Source organism: Panthera onca, chromosome C2 (assembly GCF_046562875.1).
Source record: "Panthera onca isolate mPanOnc1 chromosome C2, mPanOnc1 haplotype 2, whole genome shotgun sequence".
In the NCBI taxonomy this organism is placed as follows: domain Eukaryota; kingdom Metazoa; phylum Chordata; class Mammalia; order Carnivora; family Felidae; genus Panthera; species Panthera onca.
Window position 1 is genome coordinate 71488707 of NC_138347.1, and position 27636 is coordinate 71516342.

General features: G+C 49.3%; 2 protein-coding genes across 2 annotated transcripts in view; one reads left to right on the forward strand and one right to left on the reverse strand.

Moving 5' to 3' along the window:
- MUC20 (mucin 20, cell surface associated) overlaps nucleotides 1–27636 on the forward strand; it is a 61733-nt gene that overhangs the window by 23756 nt on the left and 10341 nt on the right. The gene's annotated exons all lie outside the window — the stretch shown is intronic.
- Nucleotides 1144–27599, reverse strand: MUC4 (mucin 4, cell surface associated). The gene is made up of 24 exons (XM_081796592.1): nucleotides 24216–27599; nucleotides 23724–23873; nucleotides 22332–22465; nucleotides 21275–21439; nucleotides 20865–21020; nucleotides 19772–19902; nucleotides 18077–18165; nucleotides 15939–16118; nucleotides 15641–15766; nucleotides 14771–14890; nucleotides 14182–14390; nucleotides 13668–13758; nucleotides 13073–13240; nucleotides 12446–12547; nucleotides 11818–12048; nucleotides 10368–10505; nucleotides 8762–8943; nucleotides 8239–8398; nucleotides 7284–7463; nucleotides 6771–6844; nucleotides 5371–5435; nucleotides 5049–5287; nucleotides 2971–3133; nucleotides 1144–1670 (listed from the first exon to the last, which is right to left on the reverse strand). Exons 1-24 carry the CDS (start codon nucleotides 27178–27180, stop codon nucleotides 1475–1477), a joined length of 6414 nt encoding a protein of 2137 aa, XP_081652718.1. The 5' UTR covers nucleotides 27181–27599; the 3' UTR covers nucleotides 1144–1474.

The window sequence follows — 27636 nt, forward strand, 5'->3', positions numbered from 1 at the left end:
CACAGCCCCAAGACCAAGAGTCTTATGCTCTACTGACTGAGCCATACAGGCACCCCAAATAAAAGTGGTTTCATAAGGAGCTTTGATTACACTTTGGGGTGCTTGAGGATAAAGCCACAACTTTGTACATATGGGAGAGGCCTTGCCTACTGGGAGTAGTCATTCTCTGTGAAAAGCAGACAGTGCGGAGTCTCTGTTCAGATCAAAGATCATGTTTCTCCTGAACTTCCTGCAACACCACTTCCTTACCAACAAAGGTGAGCCTGAGCACCAGGTTTGTGTCATGTGACCTCCTTTCCTACCCTTTGGCCACACTAGTTTGGACCACTGATGGACAATTGACATAAACTGGACTAATCAGATTCTCCCTTCAGAGATTTGGGATTTAGGACCAAGAGGTCCAGTTTCTACAATAGAGTTGGAATTGAGGTATTTGAGACACGGGAATTGTGGACCCATTTATTGTTGGACGTGTTACACCAGATAGGTATGAAATTCTGCCTGCTAGGAGAGAAGTGTGAGGTCAAAACTGGTCAGGTTGCTGGGAGCAAGCAGAGTGGGGCCAAGGGACTGTGGGGTGGAGAGGCTCAGAAGACTCATTGGGGCTCAGGAAAGGACAGAGATCGTATATGAGGGATTGGGTGCTTCAGGTCTAAGGAGGGGGTTGGTGGCCTGCTTCTCAAGGAGGGGAGCTGGAACAGTTTAATCCCTCCTGCAGGGAACACAGGCAGTGGGGGACAGGAACCAGACAGGTAAAGGCACAGAGTGTATTTATCCTCTCAGAACTGATGGACAGAGACTAGCAAGGCAGGGAGGGTTCATAGGTGAGTCCGGGCTACTCCATATGGGGTATCTCAACCATCCTCCTCCGAAAACCAGGCTTTGGCTTGTGTTCTTTTCCTCAGGGGAAGAAAGTGATGTGGGGGCTGAAGCAAGGATTCACCTGGGTGGAGCAACAAGCTTCCCAACAGAGTAGCTGAGGGCTGAAGCAGGACTGGGTCCAATCCACCTCTTCTCCTCCACTCCCTGTGCCTCACCCTTCAGACCCCTGAGAAAAACCACAAGTGGAATCCATGGCTTGGGAAACAAAAAAGTCAGAAGGATTTTACTTAAATAGACTTTAATTAGAAGTAAATTGGAGTTTTGTATACAAATGCATTTTGGATTTTAACTGAGACATTATTAACTCTGATGTGTGTGTATGTAAGTCAGTGTCCTTCTTGCAGGTATGTATGTGTAAGAATCCATCCTTTAAGTAGGTGGTCTTTATGGCCCTTTCTGTCTGCCTCTGTGTCTACTGAAAAGGTGTGCTATTGTCTTTATTATTACTCATTCCCTTGAAGAATCCTGAATCACCTTCAGGCACCTTCCTTTTCCCAGTCTCCTCAAAGCCAAGGTACTGGTCAATACATGGGTGAGGCTGGGGTGGGTCCTGAAGTATCTTAGGCCCCAGCTACCCCTTTGGGGTGAGGCCTCAGCTTTCTGTGTCCAGAGGGTAGGAGTACTGGTTCCTGGGGTAGCACCAGAAGCGCAGGACCACAAACACCACCGCCCCCAGCAGCAAGAGGGCTCCCAGCGCTCCAAAGAGGATCCCGAAGAAGGCGCCAAGCTTCATGCTCAGGTGCTCACAGCGTTCGCCCCAGGGCGTGTAGATGGAGAAGGGCACACAGCTGGGGACAGAGAGAGAAAACATGGTCAGCAGCGGGGAGGCCCCAGGAGGTTTTCCACAACAGGCTGGGATCCCCTCTGGGGAAGGAGGCCGAGCTGAAGCCATGCCCACTGGCTAGCGGAGGCTGGAGGGGGTGAATTCACCTGGAGTCAGCTCCACCTGGCTGCAGGTGAGCACGTGCAGGCACAGCCCTGGCTTCTCCCAGCCCTCCTTGGAGGGGAGAGGGCTGGGTGGATCTGGGATTGCAATGGGCACGAGGGTAGATGCACTGATGTGACATGAGGGCCCTGGGTGGCACTGCCCTTCTCTTCCCTAGCAGGCCTGTAGGCTTAGTGCACTCCCCTCATGGGAGACCCTTAGACTGCTGATGAACTGAGGGGACTTAGGACACCAGTTGCAGAGGGCCTCCCCTGACTGGTACTCTTAAGGAGGGGCAGGGATGGACCTAGACACAAGGCAGTGGGTGCCTCTCCACAAAGAGACAGCAGAACGTCCACCCCAGAAGCAAAATCAGGTGGAAGAGGTTGCCTTTGGAACCCACATCCTGCTGCTTAACTTACTGGGTACCCTGGGCAGGTTCTTTACCTATCTCTTCCTTAAAATGCTCATAATACCAGGGCACCTGGGTGGCTCAGTTGGTTAAGCATCTGACTTTGGCTCAGGTCATGATCTCATGGTTCGTGGGTTTGAGCCCTGTGTCAGGCTCTGTGCTGACAGCTCAGAGCCTTGAACCTGCTTTGGATTCTGTGTCTCCCTTGCTCTCTGCCCCTTCCCCACTGACTCTCTCTCTCTCTCAAAAATAAACATTAAAAAAATTTTTTTTAATTATTAAAAAAAAGTGCTCATAATACCAGGGCGCCTTGGTGGCCCAGTCAGTTGAACATCCAACTGACTTTTGATCTCGGCTCTGGTCATGATTTCCACACTGACAGCATGGGGCCTGCTTGGGATTCTGTTTCTCCTTCTCTCTACCCCTCCTCTGCTCATGCTCACTTTCTCTCTCTCTCTCTCTCTCTCTCAAAATAAAGAAATAAACTAAAAAAAAAAAATGTTCATAATACCTACCCAGTAGCTAGTTTGAGTTTTAGAGGTGATATAACATCTTTATTCTCCACACAGGGTAGGCACTCACACATCTTTTCCCTGGTCGCTTTTTCTCTGATCCCCGTTTGCTCAGTTACAGAAGATACATCCTAACTTTCAGACACGACAAAATACCATGGGGTTTCTGGGCCCCTTGCAGCATCTTTGCCCAGCTCGGATTCCCCAGCACTGCCCTTCCTGCCCTCTCTGCGACTCACCTGCAACGGGGCCCTTGGGGCAGGTGCTGGCACTGGCCTCCGTGCTCACAGTAGCCCTCACTGCACGGGGACACACAGGTCAGGCCACTGTGGGGGCTGTAGACCAGGTGGTAACCCTTGTAGCCATTGCATTTGAAGTAAGTCTTCAGCATGCTCACGTTCACTGTCAGGTAGGACGCAGATGAACATGAAAGCAATCAGTAACACCAAATCTATACCGTTTCGATCAAGAATGCCGTTTTCGAGCATTTTTCCTGAGAAATATTTGGAAAAGTGCACAAATACCTATGTTCACGGAAGTCTAGAGCAGCATGGTTTATAACAGCAACAGTGTTTAATAAGAGGGATTTTGTTAATGAATATTGTGCAACCGGTAACCACCATGACAGGGAAAGTGCATTGGTTAAGGGCAGATGCTTTGAAGGAAACCAGACCTACGTTAAAATTCAAACTCTACTACTAACTAGTTGTGTGATTTGGGGGAAATTTCTTAACTCTTTCAGCCTCGATTTCCTTATCTTTTATAAGGAAACGATAATAATAGTACCTACCACGTTGTGAAAGTTAAAGGAGATAATATATACAGAATATTCAGTACGTTGCCTAACATAGTAAGCACTCAGTAAATGGTCACTATTGGTATAACATTCTGTTTAAATAAAATATAGCACACTATGCTAAAATGTGTGATAAAATATCAAATGGGAATACATACATAATACACAAAGTAATATGTTCACAGTTGTTTAAGTAATGAGGTTATCAAAACATTAGGCACGACTTTATCCTTTATTATAAACAATATTTATATTTGTGAAGATCCCTGTGTGTAAAAGAAAATTCAGAAGGATGTGTGCGAAATGGACTTGTCTTTGGGGATTGGAGTTACGGTGATTTTTTTTCTCTTTTTGTTAATTTGTGTTTCCTAAAGTTTCTACGATAAACATATTGTACTTGTATAATAAAATTTGGGGGGGGGGTTTGGTTTCTTTAATAAAAGTTATAGTCAGGTCTAGGACAATTGTTCTCTTACCACCTACCCCTAACCCCCTACCGCACATACACAAAGTAGTTCAGAGGATTTCACACTGTCGCTCCCAGGAGGGAGGAGACCCAGACTGGACCCCAGAAGAAGCTCTTGCTTGGTCCCACCCTCCAGTAACACGCTGGCTTCTGTTGGGTTCGGTGTGGTTACTGCCCTGTTCTCTGCTACACTCCCAAAGTAGCGTAGGCCAATCCTTTCCTTCCTTGGTAAGCTTACCAACTCATCTCATTCTTGTTCCAGGATAACAAGGGGCTATCACAGCTGAAAGGGACCTCAGAAATCCTGTCTCATTTTCCAGGTTGGGGTGTTAAGGCTTGGATTGGGGATGGCTTTTGCCTAGGGTCACACCTCTCAAGGAGGGGATATTTCTGCCCCCGAGCCAGGTCTCCAGGCTTCAGCTTAATATCCTTTAGCTGGAGGGCAAAGGTAAAAGGGATGTCCCTGCTTATGTTTATAAAGTGCAATGTTATTTTAACAAAATCATTAACAATTTTATTAAAAAAAAGAAAACCGTTAGTGGTCATGGTCGGAAATTGGCAATTAGAGTAAATGCTCCATGAAACTGTATCCCTGCGGATTCATCAAGCAGTATTTTGTGCTCTGCTCTTGTATCTAGAAAGCTGGTAGGTAAAATGTTTATAATTTCCCTCAAAAGGGCACCTGGGTGGCTCAGTTAGGCGTCCGACTTCAGCTCAGGTCATGATCTCACAGTTCTTGGGTCCAAGCCCCGCATTGGGCTCTGTGCTGACACCTCAGAGCCTGGAGCCTGCTTTGGATTCTGTGTCTCCCTCGCTCTCTGCCCCTCCCCTACTTGTGCTCTGTCTCTCTGTCCCTCAAAAATAAATAAACATTAAAAAACATTTTTTTAAAATCACAAACAAAAAACTAAGTTACTTGCTTCTTGCTTATCTGTGGCTCTCCATAGAAAACTTTTCCACCATGGGTTTGTGTGGGCTGAAGATCTGTGATAGGTCCCCTCCATTTACCTCCTCCCTCAGCTATCCCTGTGACTATCCCCAGGAAAGTGACTCACAAGCCTTCACACTGTACACATCTTCCCTGGAGATGGAATGGAAGTTCACGTTGGTCCTGGGCCCCTCACTTCTGTTCCATCTCCTCCATGAGGCCTGGGGTAAGAATGCCTCTACCACTGCATCCAGCAGCTTGGTGTTTAGGAAGTCGATAACAGGACCCCGAGGGAGGTACTGGAACTCCGAGATGACACTCCAGCGTTGAAGGTTTCTTCCTGAGGCCTGTGTTGCCCCAGAATTGCTGTGTGGGAGGGGTACAGTGAGGAACTAAAGGTGGAAGGGGAAGGGAGGACCTGGGGAGCAGGCGGGGACAGTCCCACTTACATTGGTACCACTTGGCTGTTCTGGAGAAAAGCCCGCACATCCAGCTTCCCCAGTCTGTAGGCCACCTAGGGAGTGGGTGGGGGAGTGGGAATGAGGCCCTGTCCAAAGAGGAGACCCTTCCCACTTGAATGCATTTGTTTATCCATATCTGGCTCTTTCTTTGCACATGAGTGCCAGGACCTAGAGAATGTTTCTCATCCATTTCTACATCCCTAAACCCCAGCCTAGCCTGGTAACTGGCATGGGTCCCTGCTTAATAAAATTTTGTTTGTGAAGGGCACCTGCGTGGCTCAATCAGTTAAGCATCTGACTCTTGATCTCAGCTCAGGTCATGATCTTATGGTTCATGAGTTCAAGCCCCACCTTGGGCCCTGCACTGACAGTGCGGAGCCTGCTTGGGATTCTCTCTCTCCATCTCTGCCCCACCTCTGCTCTCTTGCACATCCACTCGTGCTTGCTCTCTCTCAAAAATAAACAAGTAAATATTAAAAGTTTGTTGGTGAGTGAAGGCATACCTCCCTGCCTCCAACAAGGGGAGAATCTGGAATGAATGACTCATGCCTTGCCTCTCTTCCATGACTCACCCAATCATTCTCTCCCCACATGTATATTGAACATTGATTATGTTTAGCCAGACCTAGGGGATGGTCAGGTGCTGGGGACTTCAAGCTGACTCAGGAACAGAGACCCATAGTCTGGTGAAGTGAATAAGCATGAACAGATTTTACCATTCAGAGTGTGGAATGCTGTAGTAGTAGCAATCATAATAATAATTATTATAATTTTTTGAACACTTGTGTTTTAGGCACTGCAGTAAGTGCTTTACATACATTATCATTTAAAACTTGACACAACCCATTGACATAGGTACCATTATTATTTCTGTGTTACAGATGAGACATCAAATAATTTGTCTAATTGTTACACATGCTTGAGGGAATGGTAGAGCCAGGATTTTAACCTGGGTATGTAGGATTATAGAGCCTCAGTAATTCAACTACTGTGGTACTCTGTCTGTGGTTGAGGAATGGACAAGGGCATAGGAACGAAAAAGAGGGAGCTGCCAGTTCCCTCTGGGAAGTCAGGGAAGGCTTCCTGGAGGTGAAATGCCAGACCAAGTGCAGGTCTTTAGGGATACTCAGAAGGAGGGGCTGGGGTGACTTGACCACCCTAGACAATGTTCATTGTGGTCTGGTTATTCCAGTCCCCTTGGAGGTCTCTGTCTGGGGGATTCCTGCCTTCCTCATTCGCTGCTTTCCCTGGGGCAGGAGGCTCCAGCCTCTTCTGGCAACTGAATCTAGATGGATGATGAGATGTAGAACATATAAGTGATGGCCAAGACCCTACCCTAAACCTGCCAAGACCCACCTCCCCACCCAGAGCTGGCCTGCAGCACTGACCGAGGCATTGACATCTGTCATGGTGGCATTTTCTCCTTCCCTGAGTGAGAGCTGGATGATTCTTACGGGAAGATCTGGAGATGGGAGAAGCAGATTCACAATCACATCACAGTTTACACAGACTTACCCAAGAAGTTTTTTGGGCCAGCTCAGGGAGACTGCCCCATTCGACAGTGACAGAAGGTCACCAGAGGAGTCAGAAGGGACTGATTCTGCTGAGCCTCACCCTAGTGCCCATTCCACTATGGTCAGGGCTTCCTGACTCTCATGTCTCTGGGCCATGAAGTCACCTCCAGTCTTTCCTCAGCAGACTGCTCAGGCCTGGGGTTCATGCTGTGGCAGCTACCCCTTGTCCCGCTCCCCCCGCAGCTCCCATAGCCACCAACCTACCACTACCTGAGATAGATTGGAGTTCTGCCCTGTTGAGTTTGAGGAATGAAGCTCTGGTCCCCCGAGTTCCCCATCTTCCCCCAAGATGAGAGAAATGTGAAGGCAGAGGGCAGCTGTTGGTACCTTGATGGATGGTTGGAGTGAAATTGTTCCCAGCCACAAAGCAGCGGGTGTCAGTGAAGGCTGGGGGACAGGTGCAAGTGGGATGGCAGTCTGGCGTCTGGGAGATGTAGCAGTGGCCCTGGTTGTAGCAGTAATTCACAGGGCAGGACACGTTCTGACAGAGGGGAGAGTTCTCCAGAGCTGCAGAAGAAGGAGGGAGGACAGCAGCGTCAGGCTGGGCAGCCGTGGGGAGCCCCAGCCCACAGAAAGCTGCTCCTAGGACAGGCTTGCTTTCTTTCCCCCAAAGCCCATTCAGTCTGCATTTTGCTTATGAGTCACTCTGAGCCTCAAACTATCCTTCTCCCTTTTCCAGATATTTCTCTGCTGGGCAACCCTTTTTCCTTTGCCAGGTAGGTGTTCTCCCACTTCTGCTGAGGGAATGGCATGTTTGTCAGACCCCCTGCATCAGGAAAGGACCCAGAAGGCTGGCAAGAGAAGAGCACGCCAGCCTGGTTTCCTTACTTCCATCCCTTTGTCTGCCTTATAAAGCTGTGGCTCTGCCTGCTCTGGCCATTCCTCAGAAGACACAGTGGCCTCTACATTTCATTTGGGTGCTGTAGGGACTTAGTGAAGGCCTCACTGTGATCTCCCTCATCATGACTTCACTGGAGCCTTGGCTTGCGGGCTGCTGCTGGACATCTCCTCCCTTCCCCAGGCCTTCTTCAGTCTTTTGCCCTGGGTTTCCCGCATCAGGGCCTCAGGTCTGCTCTGCCCTGGCCATCCTTCCCCCTGCCTGCACAGTCTCTTCTCCTGCAGCTTCACACCTCACCATATGTCTTCACTTCCTTACTGTACCCACTTATAGTGAGCATTCTAAAGACTTGCTGGAAAAGGGGGAGAAATGGTTTGCCCTAGGCCCTCAAGGTGTCAACTGTGCCCAGGCCCTCCTCCTGCCAGGGCCCTGCTCCCGGCTCACCTGCACAATGACGCCCATCCCCAGTCAGGTTTTGGGGGCAGGCCTCGCAGCCCTCCCCAGGAATGCACTTTACATTCGGGAAGCATGGCTCCTCACAGGGGTCCCTGGAGCGTTTGCAGTAGGGGCCAAAGCTGTTCCCATCACACTTGCAGCCGGCCACCTGTAATGGGTTGCTGATCACCAGGGAGCCAGGAGGCTGAACGATTAAAGGCTTTTGGGTGTTTCTGTACTGACCTCTCTGGTCTGAGAACCTGTGGACCTTGAGTCCTTGTCTTAACTCTACCAGCATCTACTGAGCATCTTTGTGACTAGGTCGTGGTTCTGTACATCCTTGCCAAGCCCGCTGGGCCTCCCTGGAGCATTCTTTCCCCTGGCTTGAGATTGGTGTTGGCTCTACTCACCTACCACAGCTCCCAACACACACACATTACCACACAGGGACTGAAGTATGACATCCCTTCAGTTCCCACTGCCTTTCCCCTCAATAAGGAAACCTCCCTCCCATCCTCCTCCCAATACTCACCTCCAGGGAGGAATTGCCCACCCAGCTGGTCTGGTTGTATAAACACTGGCTCTCTTCCCTGCAGGCACAGACCACTGTCTTTGGCTGGAGTACAGATGACAAGTTGACTTTGGCATTTCTTGCTAGAATCTCCAGAGTGAATGGTTCCAACAACTTTGGTGTCCATAGCAATGTCCCATTCTCTGCCCCAGGAAAAACAAGACCATGAGAGCTGGGGGCCTTGATTGCTGTGCCGACTGACACATCCTGGAATCTAATACCCTGAGTGCTGATGCTAGCCTTCCCCCACCTCTCTCAGATCACCCCTCAAATGTCATCAGGCATTTCTTTGAACAAGGCTGGTTTCTTACGGTGATCCTGGTCACACCCCAAGCTGGAGGTAGCATGAGCCCCGCTAACTGACTGTTGGGTGGAACTCCACAGAAGGGAAGGCAGCTGATCCCTGAAGAGACCCCAAAGGGCAACCCCTGCCTGGGCCTGCAGGAGGATGGGACATCTAGGAGGGAAGAGAATAAGACCAGGAATTCCCCAGGCTATACTGCAGACTAAACTGGCTGCCCCTTCACATCCCTTGCCCTGATTTCTTGCCCACTCCCTCACTTCTTGGACCTTGACAAGAAGTGTCAAGGACACCAGTGTCTTGGACACCAGACAACAGTGAAACATTGTCAACAAGGACTCTTCTGATCAAAACCTGTCTTATGTTTTCCAAGAAAATAAGAAAGTCTTCATAAAGTAGTAGGTTGAGAGTTATTGATAGTAGGGAGCAGATGAGAGTAACTTGCAGGTTTTCACTCCTCAGGAGAGGAGCCCAGTGGAGGAGAAAATCTCCTGATGCCATTGGCTAGCACCCGACAGAATGCCTCATGGAGCCAAAGGGTGTAGACAAAGAAGTCCCTTCTTATGCACAGAGAAAGAAAACAAGGCAGAGAGGTGCTCTGAGCTCAAAATAAGGCCCCTAATAGATTTGGTTTAGCAAAGAACAGTCACTAGCATCACTGGTACTGGCAACAGAAGGCAGTTGCATCCTGTGGGCTTTGACTTTTTGACCCAGATCATGGTTGCAGGACTGGGCATCTCCACACCATTACTGACAGAGATGTGGCTTTGCTTGCTCCCAGCAGAGAAAAGCCACAAGCAGAGACAAAGTTAGGTAAATGTGGTTGACAAACATAAAAATAAGTGAGAAACATACCAAAAGAAGATATTTGTATCTTTAAATCATGTTCCACATTATATCATTCTTTTAATAGATTTGAAATATTTTAAATTAGTATTTTTTAATGGTTATACTTTTTTTCTAATAATTTGGTGATTTTATAAAGATGGTTAAAGATGATTGCATGTTCTTGGATTTGAGGTGACATGACTTTTGAGTCACTTGGATGTACCCTGAGTTAGTGCAGCTAGCTGGCCAGATTGCCAAAAGCCCATCACTGCTCTTCACTGGGGACACTATCTGAATCTTAGGGATCACTCCAAGAAATGCTAGTCCTGGATATTCTGATGGAAAAGTGGAATAAAGTTGCACAGGGTATAATAATGCAAAATTACCTAAAGCTTGACTCTGCTCTCATCCCTTACACCTGCAGCCAACCGTTCTTACCAAAGAGCTTGAAGTCAGTGTTGCTGTTTCTTAGGGTGAATATGACGTTCTCAGAACCGCTGGTGTACTGAGTCAGCTTGGTCTGCCCCAGATAGGCTTCCACCACATGCTCTCCCTCGATAGAAGGTGGGTACTTACCTGAAACACAAAGAGGGAATTCATGGTTTGGGGCAGGACACTTTCTTGCCTCATGGGCAAGTCCTCTGGCTTGTGTGAAGCATTCCCAGGGCTGTGACCCACCTCTGGAAGCAGGAATGATTCTGTGTACCTGCTTTCAGGTCTATCTAGAGCAGGTTGGGGTTGTACTGCCCACCTGGCCAAATCCTTATTTTCTCTTTATCTTCTCCCCACACAGGATTCAGGTCAAGTTCTTTCCTGATCAGAATGCTATGCTGGGCATGGTACACAATGAATCAGAGAACAGGGTTGTTCAGATCATCACAGAGTTTTACCTTTGGAAGAGGGCTGAAAACCAAGAGGGTAATCTCTAGATGGGCATTGCATTTGTCAGGAAATAGAGGAAAATGCTTTCTCACTGGATGGAGTGCCGGGTGGCTCAGTCAGTTAAGCATCCAACTCAATTTCTGCTCAGGTTATGATCTCGAAGTTCATGAGTTTGAGCCCCACGTTGGGCTCTACACTGACAGTGTAGAGCCTGCTTGGATTTCTCTCTCTCCCTCTCTCTCTGCCTCTGTCCTACTCTCTCTCTCTCTCTCTCTCTTAAAGTAAATAAACTTAAAAAAAAACCTTTTCACTGATACCTGTCTTTTGGAACCCTGCTGTTTCCATTTTATTGTTCATTCACTCATTCATTCACTCATTCAGTCATTTAACACATATTTATTGAGTGCCTAACCTATGACTGACACTATTCCATGTAGTGAGGACACAGCAATAAACAAATAATCAAAAAGATATCTATGCAAATTATAAAATATGCTAGATAGTTATAAATGCTAGGGTGAAAAAAAAGAAAAAGCAGGAAAGGTGAATGGGAAGTATGGGTAAATGTGAAATTTTAGACAGGCTAGCCAAGAAAGGCACTGCTGAGAAGGCGATTCTATTTGCACAGAGCCTTGAAGGAGGTGAGAGGCTGTCCGGAGGAAGGGCAGGGAGTCCAGGCAGAGAACAGTAGGTGTGGAGTCTGGAGCTGGCGGTGAGCCTGGTGTGTTTGAAGAAGACAGAGAAGCCAGTGTGTCTGGAGTGGAGAGTGCAGGGTGGGGAGGAACAGAGGAAGAGTTTGAGAGGCCCGAGGGTCGGGTAGGAAAGGGCTGTGAAGGCCATCACGGAGTGAGCTGGGGAGTCACGGGAGGCTGAGCAGAGGAATAACATGAACAAGAGAATCTGTTACATTTGAAAAACGCGTAGCCTAAAGGAATATCATGAAAGGGGGGTGCTCCACATCTGCCACCCAAGTCTGCAAATGCCACCTGGGCCTCATGCCACTTACTGAGGGTGGCATTCATCAGCTGGTATCTGCTAAAGAGCATCTTAGTGTTCAGGCCGGTGCTTGTGTTTCCTGTGGCCAGGCTGTCATAAATGCACTGCTCATCTCCATTACACTCAGAGACCAGATTTTCACCCGAGCTGTTGTTCTTCAGTTGGAAAAGGAAGACAGGGGTGAAGTTGGAAGGCAGAGGGTTGTCTCTCTTGCCAAGGAGTCTCGTATCATTGATTTTCCCTAGAACATATGAAGTACAATGGTAGTGGTACCAGGGATGGGATTCCAGCTATACTTCTGCTGTGTCCACCCCTTATCCTCACTTTATATGCCTTGGGGTGAGGGAAGGGGTGTGAAGGGACAAAGTGACTTCAGCTTTTGAGGCTGGAAATCCCTGCTCTAGTGAGTAAGGGCCACCACTTCCCTCGCCTTCTCTTCCAGGTAGAAAAATGTAGGGAGGGATGGGGGTGGAGGGGACAAATCCGGGGTGGCCCCAGAATCCTCAGCATTTCCTCCTGGCCTTTCCACCTCTCCCTCACAAAGGATGGAGGTCTGTCTCCCACAGGCCCGAGGGAGACAATGCTTCCTTCATCCCACCCCAGCCACATCTACCCCGAGGACTCAGGCCCAGACTCACAGGTCATTCCAAATTGATAAAGCTGCCACTCATCGCTTTTGTTGAGAATGGTGGAGCCATTGGGCATCCTGAAGTCATCATCTGGATTGTCGTTCCAGACTCCTGAGGGACAGAGTAGGAGATTGGCCACCCTGGAACTGTGGCTCTCCCCTTCCCTGAGGAGCATCCAACAGGTCACATTCAAGGTGTGAGGGGGAGTAGGGGCCTGGGAAGCCCCTTCCAGTTGTGTCTGTTCTCGGTTCAGTCCTTCCAGAGGAGGGAAGAGGACCAGACCTCATAGCCCACCCCTCAGTCTCAGGGATAGAGGAGGAGAAAATGGAGGAAGAAGGGAGAGGAAGTAGGGGCTGGAGGGAGAGAAAGGGCATCCTCAAAGCCCCCTTGGCTGCCCTAGAACGAGAGCTTTGGGAGAACAAGAAATGAGCCTCAAAGGAAGCTGAAGAGGTCCCTTGCTCCTCCCCACCTCTCTGTGCCCTCAGGGTTCTGTTCCAAGGAGGCTGAGAAAGGGAAGCTCAGCCTGGGGTGTCCACAGGCCAGCTGGACGGGGAGCTGCCTGTGGGCTGGGGCCTGTGTTCTTGATGCTACTGCTGCTGCCGCTGCCTCAAAGGCAGAGTCCTGTCTGCTTCTCACCCAGGAGGCCCTCTGTGCTGTTTCGATACTCCTCTGGGAGGCTGCAGGAGGCATGGAGGATGTTGGAAAGGGCGGTCACGGAGATGGTCACGGTCCCATCAAAGCTGGCTGACACGAGGGAGCCATTGCGGGTCATTACAATGCCGGTGGTGTTGAATATCTCCTGGCCTGGGATGTTGAGAGACAGATGAGAAAGAAACCGGCTTTCAAACCCTGCAGACCCAAGACTTGGCAGTAGTGAAGGGTCAAGATGTTGAGGGGGAGACTCTGAGAGCAGCTCTGGGGTGTCCTGGGAGTGCCTTTTCCAGGGGCTGAAAGCCACACTCACAGGACACCCCCTTCTTCCTGGAGCCTGGAGACAGGGACTACTACAGACAAGCCATCACTGCAGAGGAGGGAGAGAAGTGAGAAGAGAAAGCGGTGAAGAAGCTGTTCAGGCACAGCTGCTGAAAGAACAGGGGGTGAAGCAGGGGTGCCAACCCGTCTCCACTGCCCCAGTGCTGCTGTCTCTACATGGCGTCCAGGCCCTGGGTGCCCTGCTAAAGCCTGACCCAGGGAAGCAGGACCAGATGGCTGACAGCTGTCCCCAGCCTACCTTCTGGGTCTTCATGGTTAGTCTCAAATGTCACAGTCTGGTTATTGACCTGCACATGGATTGTGTCATTCGGCTTGAGGAGCCATCGAACCTGGAAGGAAATTGGAGGAGGCCTAAGCCTGAGGTGGGCCAAGAGGCTGAGAAAAGAGGCTTCAGAGAATCCGGACCTGAGCCCCAGAGGAACATGTAGGTGGGTGTGATGATGAGGTTATGTAGCTAACATCTTGGGAGTGCTTAGCCCAGGCCAGCCTCTGAGGCCAGATTATCTCATTTAAATCGCACAACAGCCCTGCAGGGTAGGTAGTATTATCCTCATTTTACTACAATAAAACCAAGGCACTGGAAGTTCAATTGTTTCTTCAGAATCACATGGCTGGTGGAGCCAGGACCCGAATCCCACTGTCTCTGGGGTTGAGTCTCGAACCACTACCCTGGCAGGATGCATCCTCCCTCCCTGCTGCCCTGTTCCCTTCTTCCTTCTTTCTCTTCTCCTTGGCACCCCTGCCTCACTCACTGTGATGGGGTTCAGGCTGCTGGTGTTGTATTTAGCTGCAAAGGCAATGAAGTTGGTGGCCTGGGCTGAGCTGGTCTGAGCAGTGCGGCCCTGCAGCAGGAAGGAGGAGTTTCTGTCCCAGGCCCGGACCAGCAGGAAGTCCCCCAGTCCATTGAAGGTGTAGTTGGCACCATCCAAGGTGGTGATGTGGGGATCCCCAAACATCCAGGCTGAATAAAAGGAGAGACCACACTGACATGGCAGACCAGGGAAGGGTCTGAGATCCCCACCGCCTCCAGGCAGACTCAAGCCTGGGAGGGGTTCACTGAGTGTAGAACCATTCCCGGAAGCCCTCTTACACTTTTGTGCCCCTACCCAAATTCACATAGACCCATTACCTCCGCCCCCTACCTTCTCACCCCTTCCCCAATGCCAGATACAAAGCTCCTCTGTTTGCCATTCGCCGCACACTTGAACCATCTGCATCTTCCCTTGTGGCCACAACCCATCTCTGGGAAGCTAGCACTGCCCTGGTCCAGGCCCCAAGAAGCTATGCCTTCCCAGATCCTCTGCCTCAGCCCTGCCCCAAGGCAGGCCCCAGCAGCCTCACCAGGCCTTGGGGGACGGTACCCAGCACAGCCGATGCGGGGCCGCCTCTGCTGGTACAGGGCACAGAAGGAGGGCTTGTCGGTCCCACGGCAGCACCAGTCCCATGGCTCCAGTTCTTGGTCTGGGGAGAAGAGCAGCATATTGCTGACAGACAGGGGACCTGCAGAGCCCAGCCGGAAGGTTTGGTAGGGCAGGATGACATGGGCAGCAAGGGCATGGTTTGGGAATCAGGCACACCTCAGGTCAGATCCTGCCCCACTCAGTAGCCTCAGGTCATTGACCAGTTACCGTCTCCCTTGCAGGCTTGCTGGAACTGTGCTAACGAGCTTTCTTTCTGAGTCCCCGGGCTCAGAAAGCGCAAGAGTGGGATCATGTGGCTGATGGTCTGGGGGTCATGGAGGCTGCTGTGTTGTCAGGGGCAGGGGGGTGGAAGGGGGAGGATGCACAATACCCTGGTCCTCCAACCCTGTGCTCTCTAGCTCCTTTGGAGGGTCTCTGCAGGAGATGACTCCATGTCTTCCCCAAGACTGCCAGCTAATCTGGGCCCAGAGGGACAGGGCCAGACTTGATCCCCTCCCCTTCCCTAGAAAGATGCCCCCATTCTTGTCTGGGGCAATGGGGCCAAGTGAAGATGGGACAAGAGGCACTCAATTATAAATCCCTAGGATGTCAGCTGGAAGGGATGTTGGAAGCTTCCCAACATTACAAGATCAGGAAATCAATGGCCAGAGAGGGGAAGGAGCTGGGAGGGAAGGGGGACTTCTTTCTCTGGGTCCCACTGCTTGGCTTGGTGCCCAGGCCTGGTCTCTGACAGAGAAGAGGAGAGAGCTCCAGAGAAGGTGGGGGTAAGATCTCTGTGGGACACACGTACCAAACTGCCAAGGAGTGCTCACTGTCCAGCCCTGGAGAAGCTCTCCCCAGGGCCCGTAGCTGCAGCACACGCCTCCACGCCAGGAGGAAACACGGCACAGCTGCCTGCTGCCGAGGCCCCACCAGCCTGTGACAAATGCAGACATACTCAGGCCAAGTGCCTGTGGTGGGGGCAGGGATGCAGGGGGGAGGCTCGGGGAGGGACCCTGGAAGGGACAGGTCAGGTATGACCAGAGGGTTGGTGGGTGGGCTTATGGGAGACAGTGGGTATGCCCCAAAAGACAGGAAGGAGGTATTACCTATGCTGATGGGCTGGAATCGTAAGTCCCACAGTCCCTGCTGCCAGGAGCAAGGGCAGGACACCTGGTTCCAGCCCCATTGGGGCCACTGGGGCTGTCTATTCAACCACTGCAGGCACCTGAGACGGTAGTTGGGCCTTTCTCCCCTGTGTAGCCTATAGACCTGCAGGCCCTGGAGACCTAGAGAAGTACAGGAAAAAGGGGTTATCCCAGCACCTAGGGCCACGAGCTCTGCTTTAGCAACCCAACTCATAACTGCACCTTGTATGCCCCTCCCCCACTCTGGATGGCTCTTCCAGGGACGGGACCCAGTTCAGATTGGCCTCTTTCATGTGACCTCCAAAAACCATTAAAGCTTGAATGTTAGGGGAGAAACCCTAGGACAAGTGCTGGGCAGGGAGGCCCACACCCACTCAGAGCCAGACCCTAGCCCTGACCTTCAGTCCACTGATCCTCTACCCTCCCGTCTGCCACTCTAAGCTCCAACACCTTCCAATCTCCCCAGACCAGTTCCTCCTCATGCATCCTCTACCTCACTAAGTGACGCCACCAGCCACCAGCTCAGACACCTGGCTTTCCCAGACCCTCCCTCTCCCCCTGCGCAGACATGTCAGTGGCCAAAATAGCCAGGACAGAAGGCAGCTGGGGAGCCACAGAGAAGTTGATATGCAAAGCAGGGTCTTACTCCAGCCCATGAGGCTGAGGAGGCTTCCACTGTGCCCAGATGCCATCCTCGGAAAGGAGAAGTAGCTGGGAGAAGAAACCTTGACAGGGGTTTGAATTTAAGTTGACCTTTAACTGTAAGCTACATACTGTCCACTGCAATAGCCATGAGTGAGAAGGGGGCTCCAGGATCCAGTAAGACACAACAGGACATAATGTATTAGATTTTGACCCTGTTCCCACATAAAAGAAGAAATTATCAAGATAACTACAATTTGTTAAGGTTTTGAAGAAAATAATTATTGTTTATTATTTTCTATTCATGGATCTTCTCCACGATGGCCTGATATCATGGGAAACAAATCAGATACTCCCCCTAACACACACACACACACACACACACACACACACACACACACACACGGTCTCAAGTGGATGCATCTTGACAGGAGGGCCCGAATCTCCACAAGATGGCACCCATGATTCCACTTAGCTTCTGTTTACCACAAGTTTGTCACAGAACAAATGGAAGTAGATTTATACTTCATAATCTACATGGCTGATTTCTAATGCTAAAATGTCCTTCATTCTACTCACATTTTGGAAACTATAATTTCTTTCCCTTTGGGGTCGCTGGACAGTATATCGATTCATGTCCCATGGGGACTCCTGATGCTGAAGTACTGGCCCTCTTACTAGAGTGAGAGCTATTTAAGAGCAAACATGGGGGTGCCTGGGTGGCTCAGTTGGTTAAGCGTCCGACTTTGGCTCAGGTCAGGATCTCGCGGTCCGTTAGTTGGAGCCCCGCTTCGGGCTCTGGGCTGACGGCTCAGAGCCTGGAACCTGCTTCCGATTCTGTGTCTCCCTCTCTCTCTGCCCCTCCCCCGTTCATGCTCTGTCTCTCTCTGTGTCAAAAGTAAATAAACGTTAAAAAAATTTTTTAAAAAAGAGCAAACATAGTCTTTTTCCTTTTTTTCCCCTCTTCATATTCCTGACTCTTAGCACAGCATCCAGCACACAGTGGGTGCTCAACAAATGATGACTGAAAGAATGTCAGACCTCTAGAACTCCTCTTGGTAGATTCCCTCAAGGGATCTCATCGGGATTCTCATTCCAGCTCCGGGACAGGACACTTGGAGTATCGTCCTCAGTGCCCATTCACATCCCCACCTCCTGCCATGACCCTGTCCTCACTCCCAGGCTCTGGGCCCCACTGAGAGACCTGGGTTTGCCTCATCCCAGGGAAAAGACATATAGCTCCAACTGAGACTGTACTACATGAGGGTGCAGAAGGTACCAGCTGTGCCTTGGATAGTGCCAAGTCCTGATTACACTTGGGGGTCAGATGATGCCGGGGACACCCTTTGGGATGGTGGAGACACTACAGAGCTGCCTCTCTAGGACTGTCATGACACCTGGAGTTGAGGACAGAAGGACTTGAGTCCAGCTCATGTGTGGAGAGGTGGTGCTTTTACCTGAGTTGGAATTCAGGAATTGGTCTGGATGATACTTCTCCCACACTGGCTGGAATGTCAGTGGGCTGTTTTCAAAATACCCATCTCCACTGCAGGTAAAGGAAAGAATTTCAGGTCTCTGTCACTCCCAGGGTCTTTCCTCTCAGTGGGCAAGTTATACATTCATCCAGTCAGTTGGAAAGACAGTCACTCGGTCCAGCTAATTATTAGATATCAGCTTGTCAGTCAGTTATGAAGTCAGTTCATCAGCCAGCCAGCATCACTGACTCCCAGCAGCAGGCAGGAGAGGGCAGAGATGGGGGGTGAAGGGTGGGATGACCCTAATCTATTCTACATCTGGTTGCTAACTCTAAGAAGTTGGTTATGAGACAGGGGTGTGAAAACAACAGAGTTCAGGCCTCCTTCTGATTAGTTTCCCTTCAACTGGGGATGGGACAGAGGGCTGTGTAGGGGACAGTACATGGTGAGGGCTAAAAGCCAGTCTCTGCATTTAGACAAGCATGGATTCAATGCCCGATTCCAGCCCTTAGTAACATGGTAGCCATGAGCAAGTTACTTAACCTCTTGGATCTGTAGGTTTTACATTGGTAGGAAAGAGACAACAGTAGCATCCACCTCACAGTATTGTGAGGATTAAATGCTGTAACATCTGTAGATCCCTCAGAACTGAGTGAGGACCTGATGCAATGGGTGTACCGCCCTTGGTGTTGAGGCTCACAGCACTGCTCCAAGAAAAGGGAAATCCTAGAGTGGAGTTTGTAGCCTCACTCTGGGTGCATGCCTCAGAGCAGTGACTCCTCACCTTGCTTCCTCTCTGACACAGGTGAGGTGAGGCACGCAGGTGTGACACATACCACGGGCTACTCAGGAGGGTGTGAAATCCCTAGCTACTTGGATAATTCCACTCTTTTCTCTTTTACAGCACATCAGAAAGCAAGTGAAGGCAATGAATTATAGGGGCAACCCTGAACACGATCTCAGAGAATTTGCGGCAATTACCGGTAACAAATTACATGTGACCTTCACAATTGATTGCACACACCAGCATCTGGAAATGCTGTGATTGAGAACTGTTGCCAGAGATCGAGTCACCTTCATACAGAGGATCCACAGCCCCATGCCCCCACTCTCTGTCTTTCCCACTGACCCCACACAAACTGTTGGTGCCTTGGGTGAGGGGCTAATTCTCAGCCCACCAGAAGTCAGGAAGGCAGATTTCAGCTTCAAATGTCTGGGTTCCAGTTCCTGCTTTGCTGCTTCCCAGCTCTGTGACTTTGGGCAATTACTGATCTATTTTTACCTCAGTTTTCTTACTTGCGGAATGGGTAACAAAGAGTATCTCCTTCATGCGGTTTTTGTGATAATCAAATGAATAGTGTAATGAATGTTGGCTGTTACTATTGGGATATTTGAGAAGTCAAGAGAGGTTGGCTAATGTCCATAGATATCAGAGAAGTCAAAGCTCTGGGAATTATTACAATGTGTGGGGACTGGGATGGGAAAGAGAATGGCCAAGTGAATGGGTATCTTTTAATTTGAAATAGCAAGAAGCAGGAGGCAGAGTAGGTGAGTCAGAAGCAACAGTAAGGAGGCTTCATGCCTGTCCTGGGGGATGGGGGTGGGTGCACAGCAAAATCCCTGCCCTGCACCACTTCCTATTTTCTACTCAGTGCTGACTGTCTGTCTGTGTCCTACCTGGAGAAGCCCATGAGGACTGGGTTGCCTGGGCGCTGGGTCACATCCCACTGCATACCACCACTTTGGTAGAGAAACAGGGCGTAGGACCTGCTCCCGTCTGTGGAGAGGATGGCCTGGTAGGTGTTGGTCTGGAGGTTGATTGGAGATAAACATAGGGATGCCTGTGAGAGATCTGGGGTCTCCTTCCTGATGTCCCATCTCACTCCCCACACCCCTGCCCAGGCACCCACATCATCTTTACCTGGCCTACCCAGAGCAAGTTAGGGATGGTGTAGGGCAGCTTTCACCCTGGGTGTCAAAGCCCCTTCCATGGTGGATTTGCCTGCTTTGTGACTTCTGTCCAGGGAGGGGCAATAAAGGGCTCTGGTTTAGGATCCAGTTAGAAGACTGTGTGAGAAAGCCTCAGGCCTCAGAAAGAGTAGCCATGACCCCAGAGAGCTGAGAGAGGCCTATTTAGTTTCCCTGGGATATTTTTAAGGACATTGTCCAAATGTCCCCTTAACCTAAATATTGTAGACGGATGACAGCAGGTGAGACTGGAGGTTCTCTGAAGGCAGATGCCAAGCACTGTGCTTGTACAAAGTAGGTAACCAATGAACTTGTTGAACCAATGAAGAAATGAGTGACTTTAGATCACACACAAGGACTATAAGAGCTGAGTCCCCAGAAGGAAGAGCAAGGACACTGTGTGGTGCAACCATTTCCATAGGATGGCCTTGCAGCTGAAAGCCAGAGTTGGAAGTCCAGAAAAACCTCAGTTCCAAGCCTGGCTTTGTCATATGCCAGCTGGGTGACCTTGAGCAGGTTGCTTAACCTCTCTAACCATCATCTTCCTCATCTCTAAAATGTGGATAATAATATCAGGTTGAGCCATATAAATTGCCAACAGCTGGCAAAAATTCCATTTCCAGTGTTTCAACCCAAGGAGTATTAGGTGAGTGCTCAGCAAACAGGGTGGGTGTGAAACGGTGCTATAATCAGCAATGTGTCCTTGAATCAGAGAGGAAGTTAGAAGAATGTCCCCTGCCTAGCACTCTAGGATATCTGGCTTCCAAATGGTTCTCAGGGAGCTATTCATTGGTTCACTCACCCCAAAGGTCCACTGGGCAGGATAGGCAGGGGCACTGACCCATGTGACTTTTAGGGTCCACCTGGCTTTGTAGTTCCGGATGTGTGCGAACTTTTTAATCCAAGACTCCACCTGCCAGACTAGCAGGTTGTGTTCATTATAGAGTGTCTCATATTCCTAGGAAAGGAAGGCAGAAAAGACAAGGAAATGAGGATACCAACTGCAGGTCTTCTCATGGTTGTGACAGGGTATTCCTGAGTCTGTGTAATAGTCCTGCTGTTTCCTCTCCACCCTCATATTTAAGCATCACTCTCTGCCCACACTGAGCCCAGGCTCTGACAGTAGTAACACTTGCACACCCTCAACATAGCCCTTTGTCTATCCTTGCTGGCTGCTGAGGGATCCCGAATGCTGGAGTCTGAAAGGCTTACCTGGTAAAATATGGTTCCATGGCTGCCGGAAAAATCAGCATCATCCCAGAATGGAGCCACCAGGGCCACAGGGTCCCAGCCTGTGAAGCCTCTAAGGGGAGGATTGGGGTAGGAGAAAATCTGGTACTCTGACTCCGGGAAAATGATCTGGCCATTATCTGTGAACTGGACACAAAGGCTCTTCTGATTAGTATTCAAGGAGGGAGTCAGGAAGGAAATGTCCCAGCCTTGGGCAAGCTCCTCAGAAGTGTGACCTCCAAGTTCTGGGTAGAACTTTAGAGATGTCAACAACCTCTACAAGGTCATACATTCATCTCCCCACCTGCTGGGAGAGCCCACTTTACATAGTTCACACTCAAATGCTCATAACCTGCAGGATACTCCTCTGTTCTAAGTCCTTGCTGACATGGTATGTTTTGCCCTGCTTCAGTGGCCGACCCCAACTATACATGGGCCCATCAGAGAATAGAGACCTCTGGGTGAATCTCCTCAGCCCCATCCTGAAGCTCCATCCACATCAGATGGGGCCAAGAGGATTGCTACTTTCACTCCCATCGCTGTGTTGCCCTATCTTAGCATGTCCTGCCTCAGCTCCCCACACCCACCCCTGAGAGCTGCAGGGGCCATGACTAGCATTCCAACTCTCTCCCAGAAGCTATGGGGAACTTGGACTGAGGAACCAGGAAATAATTATAGAAAATGTAAACAGCATCAAAGGTTGTTTCCCAAGTAGAGCTTCCTACTCATAAAAAGGTCCCCTGAAAATAGTGGAGAGCTTATTGGACCCCAAGATCTCTATACTGATGTGAAGACACTTTTGTCCATGAGGGTAGCGGGAGCCTCGCCTAGTTCCCAGTCTTCCTCAGCTGGCACTGTGACATTAAAGAATGTGAATGCAAACTGAGCCAGTGGCAGGGACACAGTAGGTGCCTAGTAGGTGTTGCTTGTTGCATTCTCCCTTCCTTTCTGCCATGGTCGTTGTCACAGGCCATCTCCTAGCCCTAGAGAGAAAAGCAGATCACATGTCCTGCCCTTTGGGCTGCAGCTGCAGACTCACATAGAGGTAATCCCGGAGAGAGGAGCCAAGAGGGAAGCCAATCTGGGGCTTGAAGAGTGGTGAGGTGAAGTCCACAGTCCTCCTGACAAACTCCTGATCTCCAACGCTTGGTCCATAGGGAAAGAGGGAAACACCTAGGCCAGTACAAAGAAGAGCAGGAAGTTCTCATGGGCCTTGACTTCTTTAGGGCTGACAGAGAGCTTCCCCAAGCTTCTCCTCCACCCAACTGGGAGCCATCAAAGACTCCTCTCTCCCTGTCTCCACTTGCATTTAACCCATCTCTTCATTTTACCCCTTCGGTGGGTACTCTCATCCATTTCCAAACAGGTCCTGCTATCAGAATACCAACAAATTATTCCTTCAAGGATTCAAAGATAAAACTCCTCCAATGTTGTGAAGATGAATAATTGAAATACCATTTTGTAGAATGAGACTTATTTCCCAAGATGGTATTTCTCTAGATAAACTGGAAGACCCCCCAGAATTTGTCCTTGGACCCCTTAGAAGTACTTGGGCTCTAGTTTCAGAAACCTTGCCCTAACTATTTCTCAAATGGCTCTCCTCCTTTCTTTCCTGGCAGTCCTCCCCTGGTTTGCTTGGAATACCACAACAGTCTGTATACATCTTTCCTGGCCTCCTCCAAATTCATTCAATGCTCCAACCAACATAGTATCATTCAGAAATACAAATCTAGCCATGTCTTCCTTGGTCCCTCACATGGAAGCCCCATTTCTCAACACTCTTCACTTTGCTTCCAGCATCCCCAAGTGCTTTGGGATCTCCTCCCTGTGCGACACTGGGACTACTTTTCATGTTTACACCTTTATTCAAGCTGTTCAAGCCTCCTGTCTGCTTGGGACACTTCCCCTTCCCCAACTCCTATTCATTCTTTCTAGGAACCCTCCTCTTCACCTTAAGCACACCCGAATGCCCCCTAGAGGTCTTCCATTGTGTGTCTAATACCCTGTATTTATTCCTCTAATTGCACCTGTCCAGGCATCAGATCTATCTCTTACTGAACAGCACCTTAATCATTTCTCTATTTCCACCTCCTCGCCCAGTGCTATGTACAAAGCCAGCCCTCAACACCCAGCTCTGATGCTGTCTCATTGTCCCCTGTGAGAGCTCACAACCTGAGAGGGTAGTCCATGAGCAAGCAGGCTGAGACTGAGTATTCAGTTACATCACCCTTCTAAAGTGGAGACGGGGAACAGCTGGACTTCCCATGGCCCAGATGAGACAGTAGAGGTATCCACAGAACTGGCTCCCCCAGCTACCCACAAGGGTCCTCACTGGTAGATCCAATCAGGCTGCCACAACTACAGCATCTACATCTAACTCAATCCTCTCCAACCCAAGGTAGAGGGGCCCCAGGTCTACAGAATCACTTACCTTTTTTGGGCTTGATAGGGACTGGGACAGCAGTTGATTGTTTGCTTGTAGATGTGCTGGGAGTGGACGTTGTAAGGGTCTGGGAGGTTGTTGGTGGTAGTGATGTTGTGCTTCTCTGGCTGCCTGTCCTCAGTGAAGTTGTGATTGTTCCTGGGAATGCAGGGAGAGAAAACTGGAGTGGGTCTTATAGTCTGAAAGTAGCAGAGTCAAAGAGAGTCACAGACTTCAGGAGCTGGAAGAGACAGCTAGAAAGTCTCTTGTCTGTCTTTTGGTCATAACCAAATCACTTCATGAACATAAACAATTGTCTACTGGGACAGAGGGAATGGTGAGCCTGTCACTCACCACACCCCCCACTCATCTCATCTTCTTGTGGACCTGTTCTCAATGCCAGCCTGGTAGTGTCAACTCACCATCTCTCTCAAGCACTCTAGGCTGAATTGAGCCAATGGGGCCACTGTAAGAGACTGAGATATTGGAATCCCCACCTACCTGGTGTCTGAGTCTTCACAATGGAGCTTGAGGATGCAGTGGATGGTGGGAAAGTGCTGGTAACAGACAGAGGAGCAGAATGCCCTGTGAATAGAGTGGTGGAGCTCCAGGTGACTGCAGGGCCAGGGGCTGATTGAGAGAATGAAGAGTCACTGGTTGAAGTATAGAAACTTGATATGGTCTGAGCTGTGCCCATATTACCAGAGGAAGTAAAGTCAGAGAAAGCATAGTCTGTGGATGGCTGAAGAGTAGGCAATGGACTCTTAGAATACTTAGACACTGAAGAAGTATCAGGAGTGGTCTTGATTGAAGAATATGTTGTAGGTTGAAATGACAAAGTTGGTATGGATCCAGCAACACTGTTATGATTACTCTTAGAACTCATATACATTGGCCTTGTAGTAGGGTTAGTAGTAGAAGCTACTGTTTGAACAGTTGCAGGATGTTCAGAAATGGGTGAGCTTGACTCACCCACTGAGGAAGTTGGGACTTGCATGGTATTTGTCATGGAGTTACTGACAGAACCCATAGGGGAAATGGTCACTGCAGTCATGTTTTTATGGAGGGCTGAGCTTGGAGCTGTTCTCTGGACTTCACTTGTGACCAAAATTGTAGAAGGAGAATGAGAGGCTACATCACTCAGGGTGGTAGAGACAACAGTAGTCGGCTCTTCAGTTGCCCCAGATAACAAAGTTGGCATTGCTGTTTGGGTTCTGTGGCTATCTCTGACTGGGTTGGAGATTAGTGGTGTGCTGGTGTCTGAAGATGACAGAGTGTGGGCAGTGGTTTTTGGTAACATGCTCACATTTGGTGTAGATGAAGGAGGTGGAGGTGTAACTGTTGAGAAGGTGTCAGTCACCTGGGAGACTGAGCTTATGGCTTCAGATCCTCTGGTGCTTCCTATAATTTGAGTCTGAGCCTTCTGGGAAACAGCTGATATTTCTTGAGAGGTGTTGGGGACAATAATGGACACCAATTCCATGGTTCCTGGAGTAGTGTCATGACTTGCTGCAGAGGACAACAATTCAGTTTTAGATTGAGTTATGTGGTTTTCCCTGGAGAAAGTTGGTGAGAAACCCTTGATCTTATCTGAGGTGGATATTCCCGGGAAAGCACTTCCTAAAGTTGTTTGGCTGCTTGCTGTAGATGAAGAAGCTGTAGCTGTGCCCACCAAGATGGTGTCTGCCAAAAAGGTGGTATCTGTTACCAAGGAGGCTGGTGTGTTGGTATGTGGTTCTCCAGTGGTCACTGTGCTTTGTGTGCTTTGGGAAATGGCTGATGTGTCAGGTGAGGCACTAGAAGCAGGGGATGTTGATTGTCCTCTTGGGCCTAGTGTTGTTGAAACGACAGAGCTCTGAAAAGTGGTGCTTTTAATGGAAAGTGATGTGCCTCTTAATGTTCCCGGGCTGGTGTCAGCACTGGTTGGTGATGTCCATAGTTCTGTGGTAGTGGTAGAGACCTGAGTTGTGTGGCTGTCCCTTGAGGGTGCTGGTGTGAAGGTTGTAACTTCACCTGTGGTGGGTGTATCCTGAGGAACATTTTCTGAGGGCAAATGTCCACTTGATTTGAAAGGAGAAGTTGCAGATGTGACTGTCTTGATTGTGTCTGTCATGGGGAAGATTAAACTTGTGGTTTGGGATTCTTGTGTGGTCCGTGGACCTTGAGTATGACCTATCTGGGAAACAACTGATGATTCTTGAGAAGAGGTGCTGCTAGAGAGTGGTGTTGACTGCCTCGCTGGGCTTGATGTTATAGTTTGTTGAGATGTGTGTTCACTTAGTAAGGATGAAGGAGATGCAGATGTAACTGTTTTGACGGTTTGGGTTACATTGGAGCTTCTGCTGACATGAATATCTCCAGTGGTCCCTATGCCTTGTGTCCAGTGAGTCTTGGAAATTGCCACTGTTGTTTCCTGAGGAGATGTGCTTAGATAGGAGTGTGGGGTTGGCACTTCTTCATCTACTGTTGAGACTGTAGAGGTAACCCCAGAAATACTGCTAGCTATTGAAGAAGATGAACTTTCTGTAACCAGTATAGTGGAAACCATTGGTGTTGAAAACAGTTCTTTTTGTGACTGAGTTGTGTGACTGCTATCACTGAAGGATGAGGAAGTGAATGTTGTTTTATCTGGAATGAATGACATTGAACTGTTGGAATGAGGCCATCCTGCTGTCTCTGTGTCTGGGTGGGTATGGAAAACTGTAGATGTTTTTGGAGCTGGAGTACTGATAGACAGTGGTGTTGGTTGTATTGCTGACTGCCATGTTGTAGAAACACTAGGAATGAATGGAGGAAAACTACTAGTTACAGGTAGGGATGTATCTCCTGTATTTTCTACAGTAGTGTCTATTGAAGTTGAGGCTGTCAATGTCTCTGATGTCGTCAAAGGTGTTTTACTGTCACTGGAAGTAGGTGAAGTGATTGCTTCACCTGAAGGAGATATTGCCGGAGGAATTCTCCCTGAAAGATTATGTCCACTGGGTAAAGATAAAAGAGCTGATGTGGTTGCTGATGTAATTTCACTGAATTCAGATTCTCTGGTGGTCTCTATGCTTGGAGTCTGGTAATTCTGGGTAGATGCTGATGTTCCTGGAGTAGATGTGCTGGAGAAGATTGCAATTGATTGTACTTCTAGTCCACTTTTCATGGGTACTGTTGAAGGGACTGGAATAACAGTTCTAGTAATAGGAGTTGATGTGTCCTTTCCATTACCTACAGTGGTATCTGTTGAGGTTGGTACTGTCAATAAAACTGATGTTGTTAGAGGTGCAATGCTGACACTAGAAGAGGATAGGGTGCTTGCTTTCCTAGAGGTAGATATCTCCTGTGAGACGATCTCTGTAAGAGTGTGTCCATTTAAGGAAGATGAAGGAGTTGAGGTGATGAAGACTGACGTAGCGTCGGTTTGAGATTCTCTGCTGGTCTCCATGCTCTGACTCCTGTAGTCATGAGAAAATGCTGTCATCTCTGCAGTAGAAGTAATGGAAGAGGAGGCTGTTGTGTGTCCATCTACTCCATTTGTCCTTGAGAGTGTTGAGGTGACTGGAGTAAAACTTCCTATTTCAGGGTGTGTTGTATGTTTTGTGTATCCTACAGTGGTGTCTGTTGATGCTGGTGTTATGGAAACCTCTGATGTCACTGCATGTGAGTTGCTTGCATGGGAAGAGGCTGAAGTGTCATCTGTGGAGGATGTTGACAGGGGTATTTCTGAGGTTGCTGAAGGTTTCTGGCTGACGCTGGAAGGAGATGAAGTGCTTGCATTCTCAGGGGTGGATGTCTCCTGTGAGATGCTTTCTGTAAGGGTGTGTCCACTTAGGGACAGTGAAAGAGTTGATGTGATCACTGCTGAGATAGTGCTGGTTTGAGATTCCCTGATGGTCTCCATGGTTTGAGTCCTGTAACTTTGAGAAGATGCTGATGT